At 37.9% G+C, this 23,953-nt stretch overlaps 1 protein-coding gene across 10 annotated transcripts in view; it reads left to right on the top strand.

Moving 5' to 3' along the window:
- The first annotated feature begins 7,097 nt into the window (after nucleotides 1-7,097).
- The window catches only part of LOC127061575 (alpha-2B adrenergic receptor), a 103,734-nt gene continuing 86,878 nt past the window's right edge, over nucleotides 7,098-23,953 (top strand). For 4 of the 10 annotated variants that reach the window (XR_007780899.1, XR_007780898.1, XR_007780897.1 and 1 more), the window contains exon 1: nucleotides 7,098-11,549. Coding sequence is in view for 6 of the 10 variants with exons in the window: in XM_050988634.1 (XP_050844591.1) it covers nucleotides 10,467-11,549 (1,083 nt within the window). In the remaining 4 variants the exon portion in view is untranslated. The remainder of the gene's footprint in view (nucleotides 11,550-23,953) is intronic. The other 6 variants (XM_050988634.1, XM_050988630.1, XM_050988635.1 and 3 more) reach the window with 6 other exon arrangements.

Here is a 23,953-nt window from a genome sequence, read left to right as displayed (position 1 = left end):
TGCAGAGTTTACGAGGTTACAATGGGACAACTTGTTTGGAATAATTGAAAGATATGTGAGGCGATTAAGAACAACAATTTATTTTAAGGATGTATATTTGTCGAGGGTAAACGTTTCTTATTGTCGCGAGTAAAATTTTACGGAGCTCGGATATTTATAATCTCTGAATTGTACGTGGATGGTAAAGAAATTATACGAGAGTAGATAGCACGGTACTTGGTCCGGCGAGATAGAAACAATGGCGATTGTACAATGGTAAATGGTGTCTATTAACTCTGTCTACTCTGTACGTATTCATGCTGCAAAGAGAATCTCAGTATATACGATGAATATACAGTCTACTCAAAAATGTATACGGTGTATTCATTTATTATAAGTAGATACTCGACGAAAGATTTTTTTTTTTTAATTCTTTTCAGATGAATAACAGCAGTTGGGAAGTGGAAGAAAATGGGTCGATGAAACGAATCGAAGAGAAATAATCGAATAGAATACAGGGCTCCTTGGGATGATCGATATTTCGGTCCTTCCAATTATCGGTTTCCCAATAATCGGTCCTCAACTTAATGAATGCCTCGCACGATCGACGTATTAGTGAACGAAGGGATTTAGGATCGAAGAGAAACCACGATCCGATCGTGTTGGTTCGAACAAAGCTTTCGGATAGATACTGATATTCGACTTCGGTTATAGCCACGTACGTATGTAGATGTACGGATGTATTTTCATGTCAAAGAAGGAAACGTTCGTTGCCGTTGCTTCGCTTTCATCCTTCAAGTCGATTTGCGAAGAAGGATAGATCGTCGTTGCAATTACTGATTGGAACTTTCGTTCTCGAGGCAAAGAGGATCAAAGGATTTGTTACTAGAGTTGGTTACGTACAATAGAATAGTCCTTTCTGTACAACCTATAATCAGCTTTCGGCATTTATTCATTTAAAGTAATTATCATCGATTACTTTGCGGTTGTTAATCGAACATTTATTTAATAAACACATTGTCTCAAGACGTGTAATGAACTAGTTTTGACGTAAATTAGGTGTAATCTTTACAAGAAAAGTTACTGCCAGAAGTTTTCACTGAAAACGCGACGTTACGAGGCAGCAGAAATGTTACAAGGCACCTTATTATAAAGATTGCGATCACGAAACATAACCCACTCGATGAGACGCTATTCATTTTCATCTCTTATTTATCGTGATTCTTCAAACTTTAGTTCGAAGTACTGAACGATTTTATCAAAAACCACCGAGTTTTTTTATCTCTTTTGCTAGTGTGTTTCCTGGCACTTCCTTCTAACTTTATATCTCACCTATAGCCTTTGAACGACGAAGGATTTCCTCTTGCTTCTCCTCCTGGTTCCATGCTTTTTCTCGTTGCGTGCGATTTATGGTGGAGAAGAAAAAAAATCTAGGACTTTCGCAAACTTCGTTCAAACGATGCATGCGACATGTATGCAAGAGGAACGGAACAAAAGAACGGCACGACAGGTTGACGGAGTAGAAAAACAAGACCACATAGGTATATACATAGAAAGTACGCACTTTTATAGAGGGATTTGTACGAGTACGCAAAACTTTTACGAGCGTACGGATTTTTTAACATTTTTTCATAATTCATTGCACTCGTTTTACATCGCTTTCCTCTTTTGCTTTGGAAAACGACCGCCTATTACACATCCTCTTTACTTTCAAACATTTTACGATGAACATAATCCTGTCTCATTTGATTTGCACGGGTAAGAATTAAAAAGCATCCTAAGATCGATCTCAGTTTTTTAATATCGAAGAGATAAATTAAGATGAAAGTCAGCATATTAAAAGAAAAAAAAATCGAAGTAGTATAAGAAGTGATCTCGGAAGGTATAATTGGAAGCGTCGAAAAAGTGGAAGACGAAGATTTCGTTTGAACGGATCACGAAAGGGAAAAAGAAAAGCCCGGCCACTTTTCTTCTGAGCGCGTACGACGCGCGTCTCGAGTTTTACGCCGGTAAGTTTCTTTTCTCGCGGATCTCGACGTTACTCATTCTCACTTTTATAGCCTTAACCAAGTATTTTGTGGCCCGGTCTGAACTGGGTCAAGAAAATCGTAGGCGAACGGAAAGTTCGTAGTATAACTTTCTTCGATTTCCGAAAAATCTATAAAAAAAAAAAAAAATTTTTTGTTGAACTTTGAACGATTTTCCGAGAAAATCGGAAGTCTTTCGATATGATTATTAACTGAATTAAATGACACGATAATTGCCACAAGATCGAGCATAAAATTTGTCAAAGACCCTTGACGTCGTCAACGTGGGTATCATATAAGAGAGCGCGCGCGCACAATAGCTCGTATTTGATCGTTTCGCATCGCCGATCGTATTGGTGTTTATCGAAAATTTGTTTTATCTTTTTATTCATTTTATTACAAATTTACCCATGAGAATAGAGAATATTATTGCATGACCTACATCGTTCGACACATTACACCTATCGTACGATCGATACTAACTGTGCTTTAATAATTTAGATCGCAAAAATATATTATTGTTTTCATTTAATTTAAGAAAAATCGGACGATAGGTTGGAAGATTTTAATATATCCTGGCTCAGACATCTTCTTAAAAGGTTGCTTTAATTCGAAATTTTTAAGTTGGGTCGTTTGACTTTTGTTGATGTTTCAACGAATAGATTTTCTCAGAGAAAAAGAAAGAGAGAGAGAGAGAAAGAAAGAAGACGAGTTAACGATATTGTATAGCCGGGTACGATCAGGGCTGAAATGTCAAAATTTTTAACGTGTATTAATGAACGAGACATGTGTCGAAATAATTTATATTCGTTCAAATTTTATGCACCCTTTCAGTCATTTAGTAAAAATATTGGAAAATATTGGATATTCATAAATGCATATAAATATTTTATATACATAATATAGTATGATTTAGGTATATAAATGTTGAGATATAAAAATAAGAGGAAGGAGTGAGTCGATACGTAACTGAAGTGTAAGGATGATAACAACTAGATATAAAATAATCACTGCAATAAAAATATGAATTACGCTATATATACACGTTAATTATATACATGCTATAAATATTCTCATGACGGATTAATTGTGCATCGTAACGTGCGCTTGAAAAGTACTATGCGAACTGTACGAAACGTAGTATATATTTTTCCCGTAACGTAGTATATAATTTCACGTTATAAATAACAATACGATGAAATGTATGAAAATGTACAAGTCAGCCTGGCGATTAGCTATAAATTCTCTAACTCATAGAACGGTGTTAATGCAACTGATTCGGTCTATAATCTATCTTCCAAAGATTTCGAAGCAGAGTAGAGAAGTCGATTAATTTGTACGTCCTAATGGTTATCGCACTCATGATCGGCCATGGACGATGTCGGAGTTGTAACGGAATTCGAGAACGTTTGAGACAGACGAGAGAGAATGAGAAAGAGAGAGAGAGAGAGAAAGAGAAGAGAGTCGTTCGTAAATGGTAGTGAAGGTGGTAGTGGGAGCTAGAGAGAAGGATGCTCCCCTATCTTGTTGTAAGGACAGAGCCGAAAGGAAGGAGTTTGTAACTAGTTTCTCCGTCAGACCATAGTGCATGTCCTCCGAACGAGAACAATGACGATACACGTACACATACCCACCACTAATACATGTTCGCTGTCTCTTGAAGAGAGGCCTGCATGTCGGACCGTCGAGTTACGACGATATCCTGAACTTAACCGAGAGAAAGTTTTACAACAGTGGGAGGGAGTATCAGGACGATGAGGAGGATAGAAATATAGAGAAAGTGCTAGAAAGACAGAGAGAGATAGGTGACGAGAGAGTCGACTTACAAGTACCTAATGTTGACACGATGCCTGTGTTTGTTGCTGGTTATAGCTGCACTTTGAAAGAAATGGAGATAGAGAGAAGAGACTGGTTGAAGAATGATCAGAAGGAGAGATAAGAGAGAGAGAGAGAGAGAGAGAGAGAGAGAGAGAGAGAGAGAGAGAGAGAGAGAACCACAATCGCTGAGCTGTTCGATCGCGAAAGTTGAAGTTCTAAGGTACTTTGAGCTAAAAGAGGGAGCTTGGCCTAAGCTCTTTTTCTTCACGATTTTAAGGGTAGCTTTTAACTATTACTGCAAAATAAATGGGATATCTCAGAGAGGTTCCATTGAATATATAAACAGAAATATCAGCGGGATAATTTTTTTTTCTATTCTTTTGCAAGAGTTTCAAGATAGCTTAAAAAACTTGTTCGACTTATCGGAGAAAAGAATGGGAAGTAAGAGAGAAATATGAGAGATATCTCTTTCTCTCGAAAAGTGAAACGTCCTCGAGGAGAATTAACGATTTGGATTTTCGAGATAACTTTGAACGATCTTCTTTTCGTGCATCGTGCCGACAACGAACTCGTCTACTTCTGAAAGGAGTTCGGATATCTTTGCGAAGGAAAATGACGCTTGATACCTAAGTAAAACGTCGAGAGGTAGAGGGAATGCTAGGAGTTTCTTGATAAGTAGGAAGTTTTCGTGACTTTCGACTTTCTTGCTTCTCTCTCTCTCTCTCTCTCTCTCTCTTTCTCTCTCTCTCTTTCTGCCTCTCCATTTTTCTCTTTCTCGGATAAGGGAAAGCACTGTTACGTTGTTTGATAGACGTTTAATAAGTTAGTAAGCAAGCGTACAAGTAGACTGGCAGGTAAGTATCTGAATCGAGCTAACCTTGAAACGTTTAGTATAGTGATTCATATATCGGAAAATATAGGTGGTAGATTTTACGCATCAACCAGACTTTCATGATAATGTAAGAGGACGTTAGCTCGATATAGTTTAAATATCAAAGTTTCGCAAGAAGAACAAGCAAGTACGTGTACTAAATAGATCAAGGATCCGAGATTGGCTGCTATCAGAATTTATTATAAGAAGACGAAATAAGTAAAAATTAAAAATTTCGTTGATAACAAAGTAAGAAAAAGACAAAGATGAATAATACAATTCGGAAGTTTTATCGTAAGACTAAGAAGGGTAAAAAATGAGATAGTGTTCTGGTAGAAATTAAAACTTCTTTCGTCATTAAACCGAATAGAATGTTTTACCGAATGAAATACTTTTCCCAGTGTGAGAGGTTGGATTTGAAAGGATACAAAGGGAAAACTCGACGGTGAAACACTTTTTATTGCTCACTTTCGAAGCAACCTAAAGACTGCTATGTCTCGTGTAAAAAGACGTATCGGTGATGGTAGTGCTAGTAATGGTAGGGGTTTAGTGTTGGTAGGGAATGTCTTTCAGTGCCATCGGATTCCATTATTTCATTCTGATGTTCTCGACCGGTCGGTGCAACCTGACGAATGAAATACCAGAGCTAGAAAAATGAATAATGGCGTCTCCGACAAGATAAGAAGCCAGTCGAAGTAGATAATTCGTTTTTCGCGCCACTTCTTCCTTTCCTGTTCGCTATAATATCGTTTCGAGATAATAGCGATTATTTCAATTACTTTTCATCGCGTCGGAGTTATCAAGAATTAAGAGAAGAATCGTCGAGAGGATCGAGAGAGTTATCAAGAAAAGAAGCTTCCTCAACTTCCTCGTCTTTGGATTTCGATGTGCACTCAAAACGGTTCTATACGGTTTCGCCGTTAATACAATACAAAGAACACGCTAATTTGCCGAGTAAGCAGGATTCGGTTTTCTACGACAATTAGTAGCACGGCTTTCTCATTTAATCCTTACTTACTTGCAATGGGACGCATATTACGAAACTTTGCTATCACCGTTGGTCTATGCGCACTATTAAAGTGTCATTATATTAAAGCACCATTGGAATGCGAGATATACAATTAAATATTATGGAAAAGAATGTGCAATAATTAGTGGCTTGCGAAGATTTATCTATCGTTAATAGATGTCGTAGATGGTGCGTCTCGATTGCGAGCTTATCACACAAAGCCACTTAAAAATGGATATCATCGCACGCAATAACGTTACCATAAGCGTGCGTATAAACACGATTGGTTCGCGGTATAGTAACGCGAGCATCACGATGAATTTTCCTTTCCTCTATATAATAGCCGTAGAAGATTTATGTGGGAATCTTCGCGATATGGTTACCGGCAATAAAGATAACCGAGTGAAGCGAGTAACAACCATGGTGTTACCAGATGTCGGACGTTCCACGCTATTGTTACTGTGAGAAATTGGAGCTGACGTTTTCCAAGATACATTATATTTTTCATATGATGTCAATTATATGAATTTATTATACATAAGAGCATATTCTAGACAGAAAATAGTTGTCTTGTTGATGATTTCACGTTGAATGGAAAGAACAATGATATGCAACAACGGTGTCGATAAAGATCTATATCTTTGTCCTACGACGATATAAAATAAAGACACAATGCGATCATAGTAGACCAAGTAAATGCGTGTTTAAAAAAAAAAGTGAAAAGAATACCGGAATAACATCATTTTAAAAGGATCGAAGTGAAATGCAGCTAATAATAAAAAAAGAAGAAGAATTCTTTTCTATCCTAAACAATTGGCTAGAATTACGCATCATTTAGTAGCTCGTTGCAATCTCCAACTCTCACAGAATCTATACTATATAATAAATACGAGCATCACTTTTCACGTTTGATTCGATATTAGGTCATTTCCCTTCGATGGAGAGAAGTAACTCGAAAGTGTTATTAAAATGTGCGTTTTATGTTATTTGTTCGTATGGACGAATGTTCCAAAGTCGACTGTCGGCAAACCGAGAGGAGAAGAAGTAGTAGAAGAAAAGGAAGAAAAAGAATAGAAAGTAGAAGAGAAGAGAGAGGTGAGACGTCGCGACGCTTGCGCCACAGCAACGGCGACTCCGTCAGACGGCGCCTCGACGCTAGCAGCGTCGGACGGACGGATCGCTCGCTCGAGACACCTAGTCAGCTTCCACAGAGCCAGTCGGTTCTCCTCTCTCCCTTTTCCTCCGCCACCTCCTCACCCTCTCGTTCATTTTACTCCCACTTTCCGCACCCTTCGCGTTCGAGAGCGCGCGCGCACATCTACGTACGTACACACACGCGTACATCTCCCACCACCACCCCTTTCGATATCCTTGCTCGTAGTGTTAGAGAGAGGGAGAGAGAGAGAGAGAGAGAGAGAGAGAGAGAGAGAGAAGGAAAGAGAGAGAAAACCACCATCCCCCGAATGACGCGAGAGGGAGTTAGAGTTCCTAGCTCGTCCCCCACGGTTGCAGTGCGTTCCCAACACCCGTGAGACAACCTCGAACTGTCCCAACGTAAGCAACGAAACACACGCACGTACGTTCGGATCGACGCTCACGTTCGCGCACGACAAGAGTCACGAGGAGACTCAGTTTTTTCGCGTTTTCGTTTACTCTTCCTTGGTCTCTCTCTCTCTCTCTCTCTCTCTCTCTTTTTCTCTCATTCCCCCTTTCTCTCTTTCTCTCTCTCTCTCTCTCTCTCTCTCTCTTTTGTACTGGCTAATCGAGCTATACCTCGAGCTCCCTCTCAAACTTTGAGGGAGGAAAACATTCGACTAGAATTTGAATACGTGACATTTAACGCTCGAAAGAGAGATTTTTCCGCTATATTTTATCTTTCTCTTTCCTCGTATCTGTTTCTATTTCTATCTGTTTTTTCTTCTTTTATCTTTCATTCGCCTTTACTCCCTTTATCTTTTCTACCAGTCGAACTCCTGCGTTTTCCTCAGTGTCACAGCGACTCGTCGTGTCGTACAGAACATATAGTCAGTGTACTTTCTGTATCAAAAGTATATCGAAAATTTTTCGGAAGAAAGCTGATCGGACTGAAGGGTACGAGAGTTCTACAAGGTGAGATCAGTTTAGAGTGCGCGTGTATTGCAGTATTTAAGCAGTATCTGAGTAAGTTTGCCAGCATAGAAAAGTGACTTTTTTTTGAAAGACAAGAAAGCGAGTTGAGATGGAGTGAGAGAAAGAAAAAGAGAAAGAGAAAGAGAGAGAAAGAGAGAGAAAGAGAGAGAGAGAGAGAGAGAGAGAGAAAGAGAGAGATTGAAGAAAGAAGACGTAGCTGTAACTTGTGAATCCTGAGTCAGTTTTTTCGGTGGAAAGTTCCTAGAGGTCGAGTCGGTGATCAACGAAAAGAAGAAAAGCATAAGGAGCGGTTGTTTAATCGCGCGAAAGGGATGCTACGTCATGAGAAAGACGAGCGACACAATCGTATTCGATGGAAGAAGAGATAGCACAGAAGAATATCGTCGTGATCGAAAAGGTGGATCCTGGTGATTATCGTTCTACGCAGGATTGACGACCTTGAGTGATCTCGTGCTGGTGGTAAAAACCAAGGAACAAGATAAACTCTACGAGGTCGTGAATATTTTTTTAGATTCTTTCGAGTCTTTTCCGTGATCTTATAGATATATACATACACATACATATAGCACGGAGAAGAAAAAGTGAGTAGGAGAGAAAAAGGGACGTTGCTCGTTACGAGGTAATGACTTTGTAATCGTGTAAATAGGTGTACATAGAAAGGAGCGACAGGACCGATTGGTTCGGTTTATTCATTATAAGGGAGTTACGCTGAAAACGATAGTACTTTGTAGCGTGAGCGCGCGTGCAAGAGAGAGAGGAAGAGAGAGAAAGAGACAGAGATACAGTCTCACTCTTCTCGTCCTCCTTCCCATATCACTTCTTTTTCCTTCTTGTCCATCTCTTCTTATCTATCCCGTATTTCTGTCGTTTTATCTTATACAACTAATCGTTAGATAATATATAACACGCTCGATTAGTATTTCATGTGTGCGTCCGTATATAGGTGACTACAATTACTGCGTACATGTATACGCATATGTATATATATATATATATTACGAATTTCTGCCGCCCGTCGAACGTATCGTTCGAGGATCGATCGAATCGCGGGTATTTAGCGTGAAAGTTATTCGAATTTCGCGTTGAGATTCGTGTGTGTCGTCGCGCGCGCGCGACCGGTAAATAATCCTTCTCGCGGTCTATAATCCTATCCGCACACTGTTTCCGTTATTCAACTTCTTGTTGATCTTCCTTTTACTTTTTATACATATATATATATGTATGTATGTATGTATACACGTATATAGAGAGATACACATATATATATATACACACACACACATATATATCGAAGCGTTTATCTTCCAATATGATTCGAAAAGCAGGTCGGAGCAGTACGGGTATCCAGCTTAGGCTTTAGTCCCTGTGCGATAATTAATTATTAGCTCGCGGACATCGTTAGTGCGAATCAACGTACGGGTTATTTCAAACGTCGGGACCTTTAAACACGAGGAGCCAAAGTTGCGAGAGAGATAGAGGAACGCAGTTTCGATAAACGATCGGGCTTTCTCGAATCAACGAAGTCTTTTCTCTCTCTCTCTCTCTCTCTCTCTCTCTCTCTCTTTCTCTCTCTCTCTTTCTCTCTCTCTCTCTCTCTCTCTCTCTCTCTGTAATACTGTAATTCAGTACATTTCGTGTCTAATATTCATGCAGGAGATTAATTTAAAGGAAAGGTTAGAAAGGGGGACCAATTTTTCACGCGCATTTTAATCCTCTCTTTCTTCTTTCTATTTCTACTATGCGTCTACATGTTCGCAAAGTTTAATCTTTACCTTCTCGATCCATTTATCCATCCATCCTACCTGCCGAATGTTCATAGATCTCTTCGTCTCTCTCGTTCTGCTTCTTACTCTTTATCTCTCTTTTCCTTTCTCTCTCTCTCTCTCTCTCTCTCTTTTTCTATATGGATAGATTTTTTTCGTTCGTTCGTATTAACACTGTCGTCGTGAGCCAGTGAATTCTGCAGTCGCGAAAAAAAAGCGATTCACGAAAAGCAATAACTCAAGGGCCAACCTACGATTAAGACAACGACAACGATGACGTAAAGAAACGAAGGGACACAGAAAGAACAAAAAGAGAAAAAAAAAGGAGAAAAGGCAGAGAAACGAGGACACCTCGACACCTTCATTGAAGAACGGTTCGCGTCACCGAGCGTCACTTACCGCCCCAGATATTAGCTTCAGAATGAAGAATCTCATAATTCTTATGTAGACGATGGTTCAGCGTTTTATTAAATAAAAAATTTATTATCTATAAAAACACAATTTTACGTGTTAGGTAATAAGTCTGCACTAGAGGTGAGAGACGACGGGTCTCTCGACGAATAAAGGAGGAATTTAAAAGGGAAAAGAGAGAAGGGGAGAGGGAGAGAACGAGGGATTGGTTCGATCTTCGATAAGGATGACATAATGCCGAAACGGGCATGACGGCGCTGGCCTCGAGATGCGACGAGACCACCACTCTCTTGCTATTGTTATTACTCGAACTGGCACCTGGTGTAAGGTGTTATCCGCGCTCTTCGATCGGCGCGACATCAGAGGCGTCCTCCAACGACGGTGGTACGTCGTCCTCCGACGTGAGTTCCTCAGCCGCGACGAGATAGCATCCGCAGAGCACGGCGAGGGTGCGAGTGATGATCCCGCCGCTCCTCGGCAACATTATGTCTATCGACGACGCCGGTAGCTCGGCAACGGCGTCCACGAGCGTCTTCGAGGAGAACATGACGTGGTCTCGTTCGACGATTACCGGCTCAACTACGTCTTCTTCTACGATCAGTGAGGCCACCTCGAGAGGCTACGAGGAAACCAGAGAAGAACGAGGGAAGACAGAAACGATTACTCGCCTTGCCGATTTTGCTGTCGGTTGGACCGACTGGAACGGCACCGAGCGAATAGAAGAAAGTAGAAGAGAAGAACAAAAGAACAAGTCGGTGGAAACTTCCAACGATCCGACCAAGGAGATCGGTGAACAGCCGAGAGGAGGAGATCCCCTTGGTTGTGCCTGCGAAAGAGAAGATTCTCTGATTTCCAGGGTCTCCGATAGGAGCACTTTTGAGATCTTCACTGGAGGCTCGAGTCTTGGCGTCGATCTTCTCTTTGACGTAACCTCCGACACGATGGAAGACCTCGCCATCTCTTCCTCCAACGACTCCATCTTCAACGAGAGTTTACCATATACCTCGAACAAGAGCTACGACAATGAGACCTTGTTCGTTTTCGGTGATAGCATGTATCCATCGGGATATACTCTACCGCATATCATTGTGGCCTCGATCGTGGCTACCCTTTTGATGATAGTCATCGTCGTTGGTAACATGCTCGTGATAATTGCGATTGTAACGGAGAAAGCACTGAAGAATATTCAGAACTGGTTCATCGCCAGTCTCGCTGTCGCAGACTTCTTTCTGGGTCTCATCATAATGCCATTCTCATTAGCGAACGAGATTATGGGTTATTGGATCTTTGGCTATTGGTGGTGCGATATATACTCCGCGATGGACGTGTTACTCTGCACGGCCAGCATCATGAATCTCTGTCTCATAAGTCTTGATAGGTTCTGGAGCATTACTCAGGCAGTGGATTACTTGAAGAAAAGAACACCGGCCAGGGCGATACTTATGATCGCCCTCGTCTGGCTATTATCCGCCCTCATTTGTATACCGCCGTTGCTCGGCTGGAAGAGGCCAACGCCGGAAGAGGATTATCCCAAATGCAAGGTGAGTAATTTTTTTTTTAAATCCCTCAGAATCAGAGGACGAGGACCTCTAGAATTTTTATTAGTTTGCTTTCATTTTACTTTTTCGACAGAAACTGAGAGCACGAATTTGTTTTATCTATTCTTTTACAAAATCCAGATCACTCGTAAATTATTTGGAGTATTGGAATTAATGATTATACAATTTTATGATAAAATGAATAAATAATAGCGGAGTAAATATAAAATCTCTATTTATTCGCGTTCTCGCGCGATAAAGGATTTGTCAAATATTTTTATCATGTCGGATAAAGAAAGAACATCTGATTATCGCGAGATCACATCGTGAACTCGGCGAAGAGACATCGTGTGACTCTTTAGGGTACGTTGATTTTTAGTCTTACTTTTTCTAGAGGATGTGTCAGATCTCTGAGCCAGACTGGCTTGTTAGAAGAGCTAAGTAGCTTTGTAAAAACGTTGGAAATCGTATCCTTTAATCACATCGATCGATTTCAGAAGCGTCAACTAAATTTGTAATAAACTGGCTTATTCATACTCTCCCTCCCTCTCTCTCTCTCTCTCTCTCTTTGATAATGGATAAAAAACTTCCATCTAGAAATGCATTTGCGCCATTATCTTAATCATGAATCTTCGCACGGAGGATATTACTGGATTAATTGGATCGATTATCGCTAAAATCTTATGCGGCTTTGATCACTTCGCTCTTCAACGTCGAAGGATCGTTATTATTTATTTTTATTTGAAAAAATCTCTCGATATTATATATACCATAAATAAATTTAATATTGTTAGAATGGGACGGTTATTAAATATTGAAAAGTAAATTAATCATAATATTTTATTAATTATCCACTCGTGCAAAATTATGCAAATTAATTAAGAGAACACGTAACGATTAATTTTACTCGAAATAAATAGAAACAAGTTTCTGCTTACAAATATTTCTTCCACAGTCGAAGTAATCCTTTCGATCTTCATCGGAACAGGAAAGACGAGTGGTAACTATCGGATGTTAAAAGTGGCATGCGAGAGATAAAGAAGACGAACGTTATCGAGTGACGTCAATTCTTTAATGTCTTTTTCAAACGGACGGAAACAGACGGAGGGGAATGAAGAAAAAAGCCGGTCCGTAAGTGATGTAAAGGGTATTGCAAAGCAACGCTGGTGTATTCAAGATTGAAGAGATCTTCCCGAGACTCTTGATACTTGTCGAAAAAGTTTCTTTTCGTGTTTGAAAAATACGATAGACATCTCGAGGTACTGAGTAAAAGTCGTTGTATTTTGCTTTCGATCCTATCGAAAGTACGTCCTTACTAATTCGTCGTCGTTACCAATAGACTATATCAAAGAAGTCTTTAAATTCTCAAAAATGTTCAGGTTCGTAAAACACTCTGCAAAATTCTTTCTGTGACTTTTGTAACTCCTTTTACAAGTACAACTTCTATCTTGCTGCTTTAATGCAAATAAACAGCCCGCAAGATGTTTTTAGGAGCGAATAAGAGACCGATCTTCTCGTTGAAAAGACGCCCGATAGAAATAGATATCCGTATTCATTTAATTTATCACGATATTTCGTTAGTCGGAACGTTTCAGTTTTTTAAATAAATGGAATAAATTTCTGGAGAGGAAGTTGAGGCATGAGACGGGTTAATCGGATTTCAACGAAACTTTCCCACAAGAAAAAGTTATCGCGGTAAGCATCTAATAAGCGCGATTCTATAAAAGAAAACTCATGAAGTTGAGTCTTCAAAGAAGTACCTTTACGAAAGTTAATAGCGGATCGTCGTTTCGACGAATTTACTTTTGTAGAACTCGAGATGTCGTAGAGACGTTTCTCCTCACGGTCAGTTTCTCGATTTTTGTCCTACCATGCAAGTTTATTCCTATATTTTCCTATTTTTCCTAACGCAATCGCTGCTTCGACCGCGCGACGAAATCTTTTAATAGGATTAAACTATAATACGATTAGTACGTTGGTTTGTGATTAATTCCCGAAGGATAGACTGGAAAATCTTTCAGTCGAAAACCGATAATTTTCGAGAAAGAAACGAGATATAGAATCGATTTTTCGATCGACATGGATTTCTCTCTCATAAATAAGACGTTACAAAATCTTCTTTTACGAGGATCATCCTATCGAGATACGAGCGTTCTTCTCGAAATCCCATTTACACAAGAAACGATCTTAGAGAAACGTACCCTGACGAGGAGTCTCTACGAGTCTGTGATTTTCGAGACGAATTAATGGTGTGCGACGAAAAAAAAAACGTATCGTCGAGGCCATCAATTTTGGTCTTTGGTTTACGAGCGGTGAGTTCTGATACAGCCACGCTACCATCTCCTCACTTGACAAACGTTGCTTGAGATCTTATTGGATTTCTATGAAAGAGGGTCGACTATCGATCGTCTTCGAAAAGGATGCAGTGAAGAAGACTAATCAGAGAACGAAAAGACGATTGTTTCTTGATCGTTCGATCTATTTTTTCGCATCATCGCGTCTTAACGGTTTAAATTTTCTTAAAGACCTTTAAATAAGGCCAACTGTTTTCGAAAAAGACTAAAACGCGATGTTCATTACGTTTGATATTCTATTTAAAAAGTTTTCGTAAGAAAGACATAAGATTTATCTTTCTCTCCTTTCTTGCTTTTATTTTTTTAATGAATTATACATCAGAGATGTAGACGATAGAAACAGCCATCTGTGGCTGTCTCGAAAATGTTCGAAAGAGCATTTATTCTTCATTTTTATTTTCGATCGCTTACAACTGTTGCGCATACCGTAACGTGAAATTCTAATTTACAGTTTATTAGATAAATATAAGTCCATCGTAAGATTTATCGATTCATTGATTTTCGTCTCAAGGTGCCTTTATACCTACATCGGAGAAATGTATTCGTTACATAGTAACTCGAATAAAAGATAGTTCGATAACAAAGAAAGGAAAAGCAACTTGAAGCGAGTGTAATGTAATTCAGCAGCATTTCTCATTTAAATATCGTTATAAGTATCTTTATCATAGACCGTTTTCGATTTTGATCGAATTCTTCCCTTCTCTCTCTTTCTCTCTCTCTCTCTCTCTCTCTCTCTCTCTCTTCCTCTCTCTTTCGTTATTTCCATCTCCATTACTTAGAAAATGTAATTCGACATCGTCTATTGATATTTAATCGACTACGGAATCAACGTTCTTTCCGATTTCTATTACTGGTTCTCCTAGAAATTGAATATTCGCTTAATGCTAGGACTAGTCGTGGTATTCTAGGTAAAATGAAGGAAAGGTTGAAAGTAAGTAAGAGAAATAGAAAGAAGAAAGAAAGAGAGAGAGAGAGAGAGAGAGAGAGAGAGAGAAGAAACTAGCGGTAGCTTTCAAATCGATTGGATAATTATGTTGAGCGACGACTTTAATCGAAATATCTCACGGTCGCTCGAGGATACGGTCGAAAAGGCGAAAATCAAAAAAAGAGAGAAAAATGAGAAAGAGGATGGGATTTGGAAGAATGAAAGCAAGATTTCGTAGCTATTCCCGAGCGAAGAACCTTGTCAAGCTTTTTATTCGATCTCACTCTGTTAACGGGAAAGGATGTTCTTCGATTATTTAAGCTCTATGTCGATTACACGTCGAAATGTTTCGAACCGATTTCTACGATTTCCATCTCTTTTCTATTAATTGTTTTTCTCTTTCTCGAACATAATACGAACTAAGCAGACAGAGAGGGAGAGAGAGAGGGGAGGGGGAAGAGAGATTTATTTCATTTGATGGTCCTGTATCGCTAAAAGTATTTATTCTCTTGGTTGTTTATAAACAACTGTAGTAATTAATCATTGTGGTAGACCAAATACATACGTTTATAATTCGTTTTATTTTAATTGATCTAATTTGACTATAGATTGTTTATGGAAATAAGACCTCGAACGAGCAGTATCAACAGCGACGTTTAACCAATTGAATTTCTTCGATTATTAACGACATATATTTGCATCTTTTTTGGAACAAATAAAATACGTGTCTTCTAGAATACTTTAAGAATAACATTTAAGATTTGCAAAATGTAGTGATAATGGTTTGAGAGGTAATATTGATAGATTTTGTTATGACAATTTTATAAACTGTTTGTTAACAGATCACATGAACTGATGTATTTAAGATTACACTGATAATCCTTTAAATATAGTTATTCAAACTTCTCTAATTTAATAATATTATATATATATATATATATTTATATATATATTCTATAAATGTTTTTCATCTTACGATTTTGTCGGTTCTTCCTTTAAGACATCTAAGCTTTCGACGAAGACAGCTGTATTCAGAATTGTTTTATAAGTTTACGATAAATCTATCAAGAAATTAGATTGAAAAGTTACGTGTTTATTACGAAAGATTACGTAAGATAAGATTCTAAAGATATCGAAAAATATCTCACGAAATTCTTTCAAACCAATAACTATTTGAAAAATAAACGACTGAGGAAACCGATATCGAATCGATCTAAATAAAAAGAGAGTTATTCGGCTTAATGAGAAACTTTTCGAACGTAAAGTTAGTCGGTCTTCTTCCTTCCTTGAATTTTTTAAGCCTCCTCTCATTACGGATTCCATTGTTATATCCGGTCTTCCGTCGGGATCTTGAAAAAAAAGAGAAAGAAAAAAAGAAAGCAGGTGATCGCACGGGACAAAATGAAAGTTTCATTTGATGAACGAAGGGAGAAGATGGCCAACACTAAGAGAGAGAGCGAGGAAAAGACAGACTATCGGAGGAGTACCGAGAAAGAGTAATTGCTACGACGATCCGATCGCCGTGAAAGACTGGACCGTAAAATTTTAATCGGGCCACTTTATTCACAAGACCTTGCTTCGTAATCCCTAGAACTTAGGAGAGAAAGAAAGAAAGAGAGAGAAAGAGAGATGTCGGAGAGTCGGAAGATGGTGTAGTCATGACGAAAAGCGGTAAGAGTGGATCGTTAATCATGATTGCCTCTTTCGCTATCCCTTTCTCTCTCTCTCTTCTTTCTCTCTTGTCTTTAACAATGTCCTCCGTGTTTGCTCGAATTCATCTCACAATTTGGGACCAAACAAACGGAAATAACGATCCTCTTGCTTACGAAGGGTCGATTGACCTATAAGGATCTTTCTTTGCGGTATTTTAAAAAGTGAAAAAAAGGAACGATACAAATTTATCGCGTTTTAAGTCTTATCGGTCGAAATTGTCAATATTATAAACATAACAAGTAACGACTATTATTTCGAAATAAAGTAAAAAATGATAGACAATCTAGGATGATTTCACGAATCTCATATTTCTTATTTCGTAGCGGCTTGGTCCTTATCCAAAAAGGATCTACGATAAAATTTGTTATTCGGCTCATAGCGTGCCGATATTCGAATTAATTGTTGAATGTGTTTCACCTTTCACACCTTCAAACGAGAGAAAAGAGTCGGCTTCGTTTATTTCCGAGAACGGAATAGAATTTATGATTACTCCTTTTCAATCCGAGAATCTTTTTGCCGATCTTTCGTCCCGTCTCTCCCGCTTTCTCGGCGTAATCCCCTCGACAAAGAGGTAAGAACGATGCGATGGTAACACGCTATTGCACTCGGCTCGAGTGCGCGAGCTGAATATTTCTCTCGTCGTTCGGTCCTCCTTCTAAGCCGTTACACTTCTTTCTTTTCTGCTGGAAGAGATCGCGCGAAGATTCAACGAGCGGTTCGCGTTTCGTCTCGCGCCTCCTTTTACCTTGGGAAGTAATAATGATAATACATAGTGATTGCGATCGTAATGAAGTAACTTCGTGGAATGCAAGAGAATTTAGTATCGAGGTCGAGAGTTGGAAAAGTAAGAAACTATTGATATTAATTGTATCTTGCCTTGGTCTTGAACAATGTCGAAAGAAAGAAAAGAAAAAATATATATATATACACACACACACAATAGATTTATTTGATATCTATATTAACGTTGAAGAATGATGACATAAGAAGTTAAATAAATAGAAAGTAAATACAATTATCACAGAACCAAATAAATAAATAGAAGAGAATAAAAAAGGAGAAGAAAGGGCCAAGATATATATCCAAGAAGTATAAAGATTCTGCGTTTTAGATGAAATAAAATTATTTTAACTCGTAGCATTTTCTATTTCCAGTAGATTCTTTTACGAAAGACAGGGAAAAAGAGATAAGAAAGAAGGATTGACACTTTAAAAATAAGATTAATATGCTTACATGCGTTAATGCGTTGCATGCATGTATAGAGGACTCCATCGAGTAGCAGTAGTCAGATCGAGGTCGAATCAGACTCACTTTCTGTCGTTTTCTCTCTCGTTCTCACGATGCGAGACGTGGCAACGATTGACAGGCGAAAGGGCGGGCACCCTAGTCAAAGGTGCTTGATAAATGCCAACAAAATCCTACGAGCTTGAAATCGAGAAGGTTCGTGAAGGGTGAAAGCAGTAGAGGATGGAAAAGGAAGGACGGTGGCAGACGCGATGTATTAGCTGAATGTGACAGCCAGGCATCCAGTAAACTAACTCTCTTTCTTTTTCTTTCTCTCTTTATTTCTCTCTCTCTTTCTTTTTCTCTTTTTATCCGTCTTTCTTCTCTTTCATTTAGTGCACAAAATGGCTACTTCAAAATCGATACTCCTACACCATCGAAACTCTGCTTCTTTTTTTTTCTTTTTCCTTGATCCCTATAGAGAAAATTGTTATTCAACGATTTTCGTCACTATTTTCGAATTAAAACACGTTAAAGCGTCTATGGCAAGATTCATTGAACGATTTAATATTGTCTATTGCTATTTTAACGTAAATCGAGATACATGCATTCTGCTTCAATTTCGTTCTACACAATTTTTGAATTCATATAATCCGCATTTTGTTCGTTTATTAAGTGATAATAGATACCAATGGTTGGCAATGTTTCAAACTTGATAAAAGCAACTTTTTTCGGTTGTCCTTTGACTGTCGATAACGATAACGAGTACTGTCTAGTTACTATCTCTCGTTGTACTGGCTAACGAGTGCGATGCAAAAATGTTTGCCTCACGAAATGGTCTGGTTGTAGAGGACTTACGATCTACGCAAAAAAAAAATCGCCCGTTGTACACGTAACTGCGGCGAATTTAAGAGATGTGGAAATGGGAAGTTAGAACGAACGAACGAGAAAAATAGGGAGAAAGAGAGAGAAGGAGAGAGAGAGAGAGAGAGAAATAAAGAAAGCTAGGAAAAGGACAACGAAGTTGATACGCGAAGGAGAGAATGTATAAATAGCGTATATTTGCGAAAATAAAGATATAAAGTAGAAAATGTGACGTGAACCGGTAAAATTATCTCTCTTTATTTTTCTTTTTCTTTCCATTCGTCGTTCTCCTTCTCATTCCATGTTACGTGATATAATTTCCGCTTGCTTGGTAACACATTTAAATGACCTTCTATGTAGTTAATTAAAAAAGTCAAAAAATGGACCTTTTCGAAAGATCTTGTCTTCGAAATTTTTTTAATTCTATATTTGTGAGAAATTTCACTAAATTGAATTCGACCGTGAAATGAAATTAAGGGGAAAAGGGCAAGGCGTCCGATATTCCGCGTTAGTTGGTACTCGGCGAACCGATCGTTAAATTAGCTTCTAATCTGGTATATCTTAGAGCGGGTCGATAGAAAAAGAAAGTGACTCTTACACAGCACACTGTGCAAAAGATAATATAGAAAAAGAGAAAAAATGTATAAGAAAAAGAGACATAGTGAGTTTGAAAAAAGATTATCGGCGACAGCCACAATTTGTACATCGGCCGTTAAGCTTGCTCATTGCTGAAGCGTCTCTCACATCCGATCGTTCTAACTTCGTTACCTTGAGAACGAAGTAGCTGACTCGTCGTGTCTAAAGATTGGAAGCTGACGGTGAACCATCGAACGTCAGCCTTTGAAGATGTCTCTCTCTAGTCCTCTTTTTCCTCTAGTCTCCTATCTCCTTTCCTTCCAATACTCGTTTTGCTATCTTCCTCACCTCTTTCGATAACTTTTTTTTTTCAATTTCCTGTATCGAATTACACCTTTCTCCTTGGAATTTAACCGGCACCTCTCACACGAATATTCACCATGCATAAAAATAATATCGAACAATATATCGAAGCGATATAGATTTATTTCTACGTTTAATTTATATCTTATATAATGTCACGAAAGTTATGATCTTATACAATATTATAAATATCTGTATAATTACATGAAATATATGATAATATTTAACATGAATATTTAATGAGAATACTTAAATCCAAGAGAAACGATATATTTTTTTAGAGATTGCAGTGAAGATGAGCTAAGCTGCTTTTTAATAAGTACACCCGCAGGTTGTGTATTATTTTCCGATATTTTTCTTCCCATCATCATTACGGAAAAGTTTGCGTCTCGAATAAAGCTTGTATGGGCAAAAATGCAAGTGGGATCATAAATATGCACCGCGAAAAATGTCATAAATTGCGACTAGATTTAACAGGAGTCGTTATTCATGTCTTTTCCATATACGAGGACACATTTTTATACTATATTTCTTGTCCAATATGGCACTAATATACCATGCACATCCACGTTCATGTTACAGTGACGACGATGGATGCTTTTCCCTTGTAATTAAGAAATACGGGCGTTTAACTTGAACCCGTCTGCAATCTAAAATCATTTATACGAAATGCTCTATATTTACCAATGTTGGTTTACGAACAAAAGTAGCCGGCTCGTTCGTAAAATAAAATTATATTCGCCGCTTAGGGATACTTCAAGCTTGCAAGAACAAAAGAGGGAGAAAGGGAGAAAGAGAAAGCGAGGAAAAGAGAGAGAGAGGTAAGAGATGAGTGGTCGGTGTACTTTATTAAAAAATGTTAGGTTAAAGGCATCCTTGATGCGTCGTATCGTTTCGCAGGAGTATGCGAGCTGCGCTACTTTTAAATGGAACGATAGCTCAGAGTGGTTGCATTTCGCCTGACGTAAAGGGTGTTTTTAATAAAACCGTCGTCCCTCTCGATCCACCGCCCAGTTGTATATAGACTCCTCTCCTAGTTATACGTACATAGGTACGAAGATACAAATATACGTGTAGGAAGAGCACCAATGCAAGCAGCTTCCGAAATGGCAAGCTGCCTTCGGGCGACTCAACGATGCGCTCCGAATACCGGCCTCTCTTGCAGATATTCGACTCGCATACAAAATACACTACTGAAGATTTCGCACTTTTCAAACGAAAGTAAAAAAGAAAAAAAAGAGAGATGGTAAGATGGACTCTCGTCAATGAAAAAAATGTGAAATGCACTGGAAAGGTTCTAAAAGCTCTTTAAAAAAAAATTATAAAGAAATTATAGTGATAAAAAATTATGCGTGTAATTATAAAAAATTGCGATAATTTAACAAAAGATAATTTAAAATTTGAACTTTTTGCTAATTCTTTTGGCAACCAATATTTTTTACCAAAGTCTACGATTTAATCGTTGTTTGAAACCGAAAAAATCGTCTTCTAACGAAAAGAATCGTCGAGTTAGTACAAATGGAAGATAAGACACGAGAAAGATTGTGAGAAAAAGCACGTTGAAAGAAGGAAGTATGAAAAGGCAGATAAAAAGATGAGATCAGATTGAAGAGCAAAACTCCGGAGGCACGTTCACGAAGCTGCAAAACGAATCGCATGTGAAATCTGTTCATTGAGAAAAGAGGAAGCACTTTTCACGTTTCTCTCGAAAACGTAGATTACGAGACTGTGAGATGTAGGAAAAATCGAACGTTAAAACCACCGTACAAGCTCTTTAAGAATTCATTTAGATTGATTATGCGACGTTACTGCTTTTTTGTGGAACGATAAGAGCAAGCAGTAATTCAGCAAAGCCTCATTAATTATGTAAATTGTAGCAAAGGGATTTAATGGTAAAAAAAGGAGAAGCTTCTTCCAATCGATTTTTTATCAACAGTTTGGTTATCGGAAAAATTCTTCAAATTTATTCTTTCTTATAGGACAAATACAAAGAGAGAAAGCAAATCACATGTTAAATATACATATACATATATATATATATACATATATGTGTGTGTCGTAATACTGTTTTATTTCATGTCACAGTGCAATATTTACAACCGTTCAGAATTACTATAAATAATACAAGTTGATCCATCGATTAGTTGAATTTCTGATAATAATCATTTCGAACTGTTCTGACAATGCAAATTTCGAAAATGAGAGTTTCAGAGATGAATGTATTGCTAATAATCCCTTTATACGTTCCTTAATAATTTGCTTATAATAGATACAGATATGCGTTGTGTTTTTTCAGTGAACTTCTTACATGATATTTATAAGAGTATATACTTATAAGATTCTTTCATTAGGATGGAAAGACGAAGGACGTAACACACTTCCATATTTTTAGTTAAGGAGATGCATTTCACCTATCTTAATCTTTATCGGTTATACTGTGGCTAAAAGTATTTCTACTAATTTACTATATATGTTCATATATACGTACGTATATAGTACACGATGAAATAAGTTGGGTTAAGTAAAAGCAACGGAAAGTTTAATTTTCTCCATTCTATTCCTGTAACATTTCTCCAGTATGATACTTGGAACTTTTCTTATTATTTAGATACTTAAACGAATTAATTATGTATACTAACTTAGTAGCTGCAAGAGAATATTTTTTTTCTTTTGAACTCCTAGTTTCTTTCCTGACTTTTTTCATCCATTAAATAACGATTCTCTTGAACGATTTAACTTTTTTGACAAGAACAAAAATCATCGTTTCTATTTTCCACGAACTACGAAAGCAATCCACAAAATATTCGGTTGTGAACGTACAGAATTCTCAACGTTTCTCCTTATGCTGTTCAATGGACAGTACTGACGTCCTGGTCTTCTTTTTCTTCGAATACCTGTAGTTACCGCGAGCATGACAGAAAGTTGTGCAGCAGGAAGAAAGTCCAGAAAAGCCTGGAAGAAAAAGAAAAAGGTGCTTGGGGGTGTGGACGAGAGAGGATGAATGGAACGATAAGGAATTCGAGCCAGGACACTGAAACCTCTGACCTGGTATGTCGGCCAATCTTTTGGCTAGGTGTCTTTTTCTTTTTCTCTCTGTTTCTCTCACTCTTTTCCTATCTCTCTCTCTCTCTCTCTCTCTCTCTCTCTCTCTTTCTCTCTCTCCCTTTCTTTCCCTTTCTCTCTCTCTCTCTCAATGTCCAGCTTTCAACGTCCCTTTTCTCAGCTTCCGGAGATATTCGTACTCGGTTGAGATACGATCGACTTCCTTTCTGTACTATAAATCCATGCACATATACATCCTCTTTGCACCAAGCTTCCGATTTCTCTTCAATTCTTAAAAGTTGACACTACCTGAGAAAATCCATTCAGATATTTACTATTTCGAACAACGAACAAATTCAGTTTTTATTCGAAACTAATTTGCAACAGTTGCAAATTCCAAAGCAGTTTACTTTATAAGAACTAAATATAAGTGTTAAACGTAGAATTAAAATGATAATAATAGTATCGGATTTACGCATAGGCGATGGAGGCGGTTATTTACACGACTATATAAATTCATATTAGACATATAATAAATTTAATTTAATATATCGGCGCATAATTGATTTATTTTAATGGAGATAATTAATGAATCGTTTAGTAAATCGTTAAAGTAAATTCTAAATCATTTAAGTCTTCTCCTTCGGTCTTCTCAAATTACATATATGGCCTTCTAGAATTGTGAGTTACGATCGAAAGGTTTCGTGAGATTAACATGAAATATATCGTGCAAGCTAAACTACAGATTATTATACGATCCCGATGCGAATACCGTTGGACGATAATCGCGTAACATTCCGCTCTATAATTATTACCGGTTAGATATCGATTGTGGCAAGAATTTACCGACGATTAATCGAATAAGGCGATTCTATCGAACAATAATCCGATTCCTAGTGTAACCCAATAGGGAGAATAAACCTAGATACTATTCAATGCTATCTATATATAAATGAGCCATGTTCCTTTTTTACATGTTGATGTTTGATTTTGCTTAAAAAAGCTTAAATAATTTTCTTTCGAACCTATGGAATATAATAAAATTTTTTTTTTAAACAAGATTAAGAAATACGCTTTTCCCACTTAACATTTTGTATAAAGAATAGAAGATGTCTTTTAGAAGTTCCATTCGTTGGAAAGTGCGTCGGAATCCTTTGTTCCACTTCTACCTTTCAGACGGAAATCCCAAACTCAATCTCCTTTCTGCGACGTGAACGTGCCAAAAGGACATAGAGAAAAGAAGAGAAAAAGGGGAAGGATAACGCGGCCAGTAAAGAAGAAATTGTGGTATCGCTCGAATGCTTTTCCGTCGACTTCGAATCGCTTCGATGTGAGAATGCTATGTT

The sequence above is a fragment of the Vespula vulgaris genome, chromosome 2 (genome assembly GCF_905475345.1).
Source record: "Vespula vulgaris chromosome 2, iyVesVulg1.1, whole genome shotgun sequence".
Taxonomy (NCBI): Eukaryota; Metazoa; Arthropoda; class Insecta; order Hymenoptera; family Vespidae; genus Vespula; species Vespula vulgaris.
Note: the sequence above shows the minus strand (reverse complement) of the source record. Positions and strands in the feature narration are given on the sequence as shown.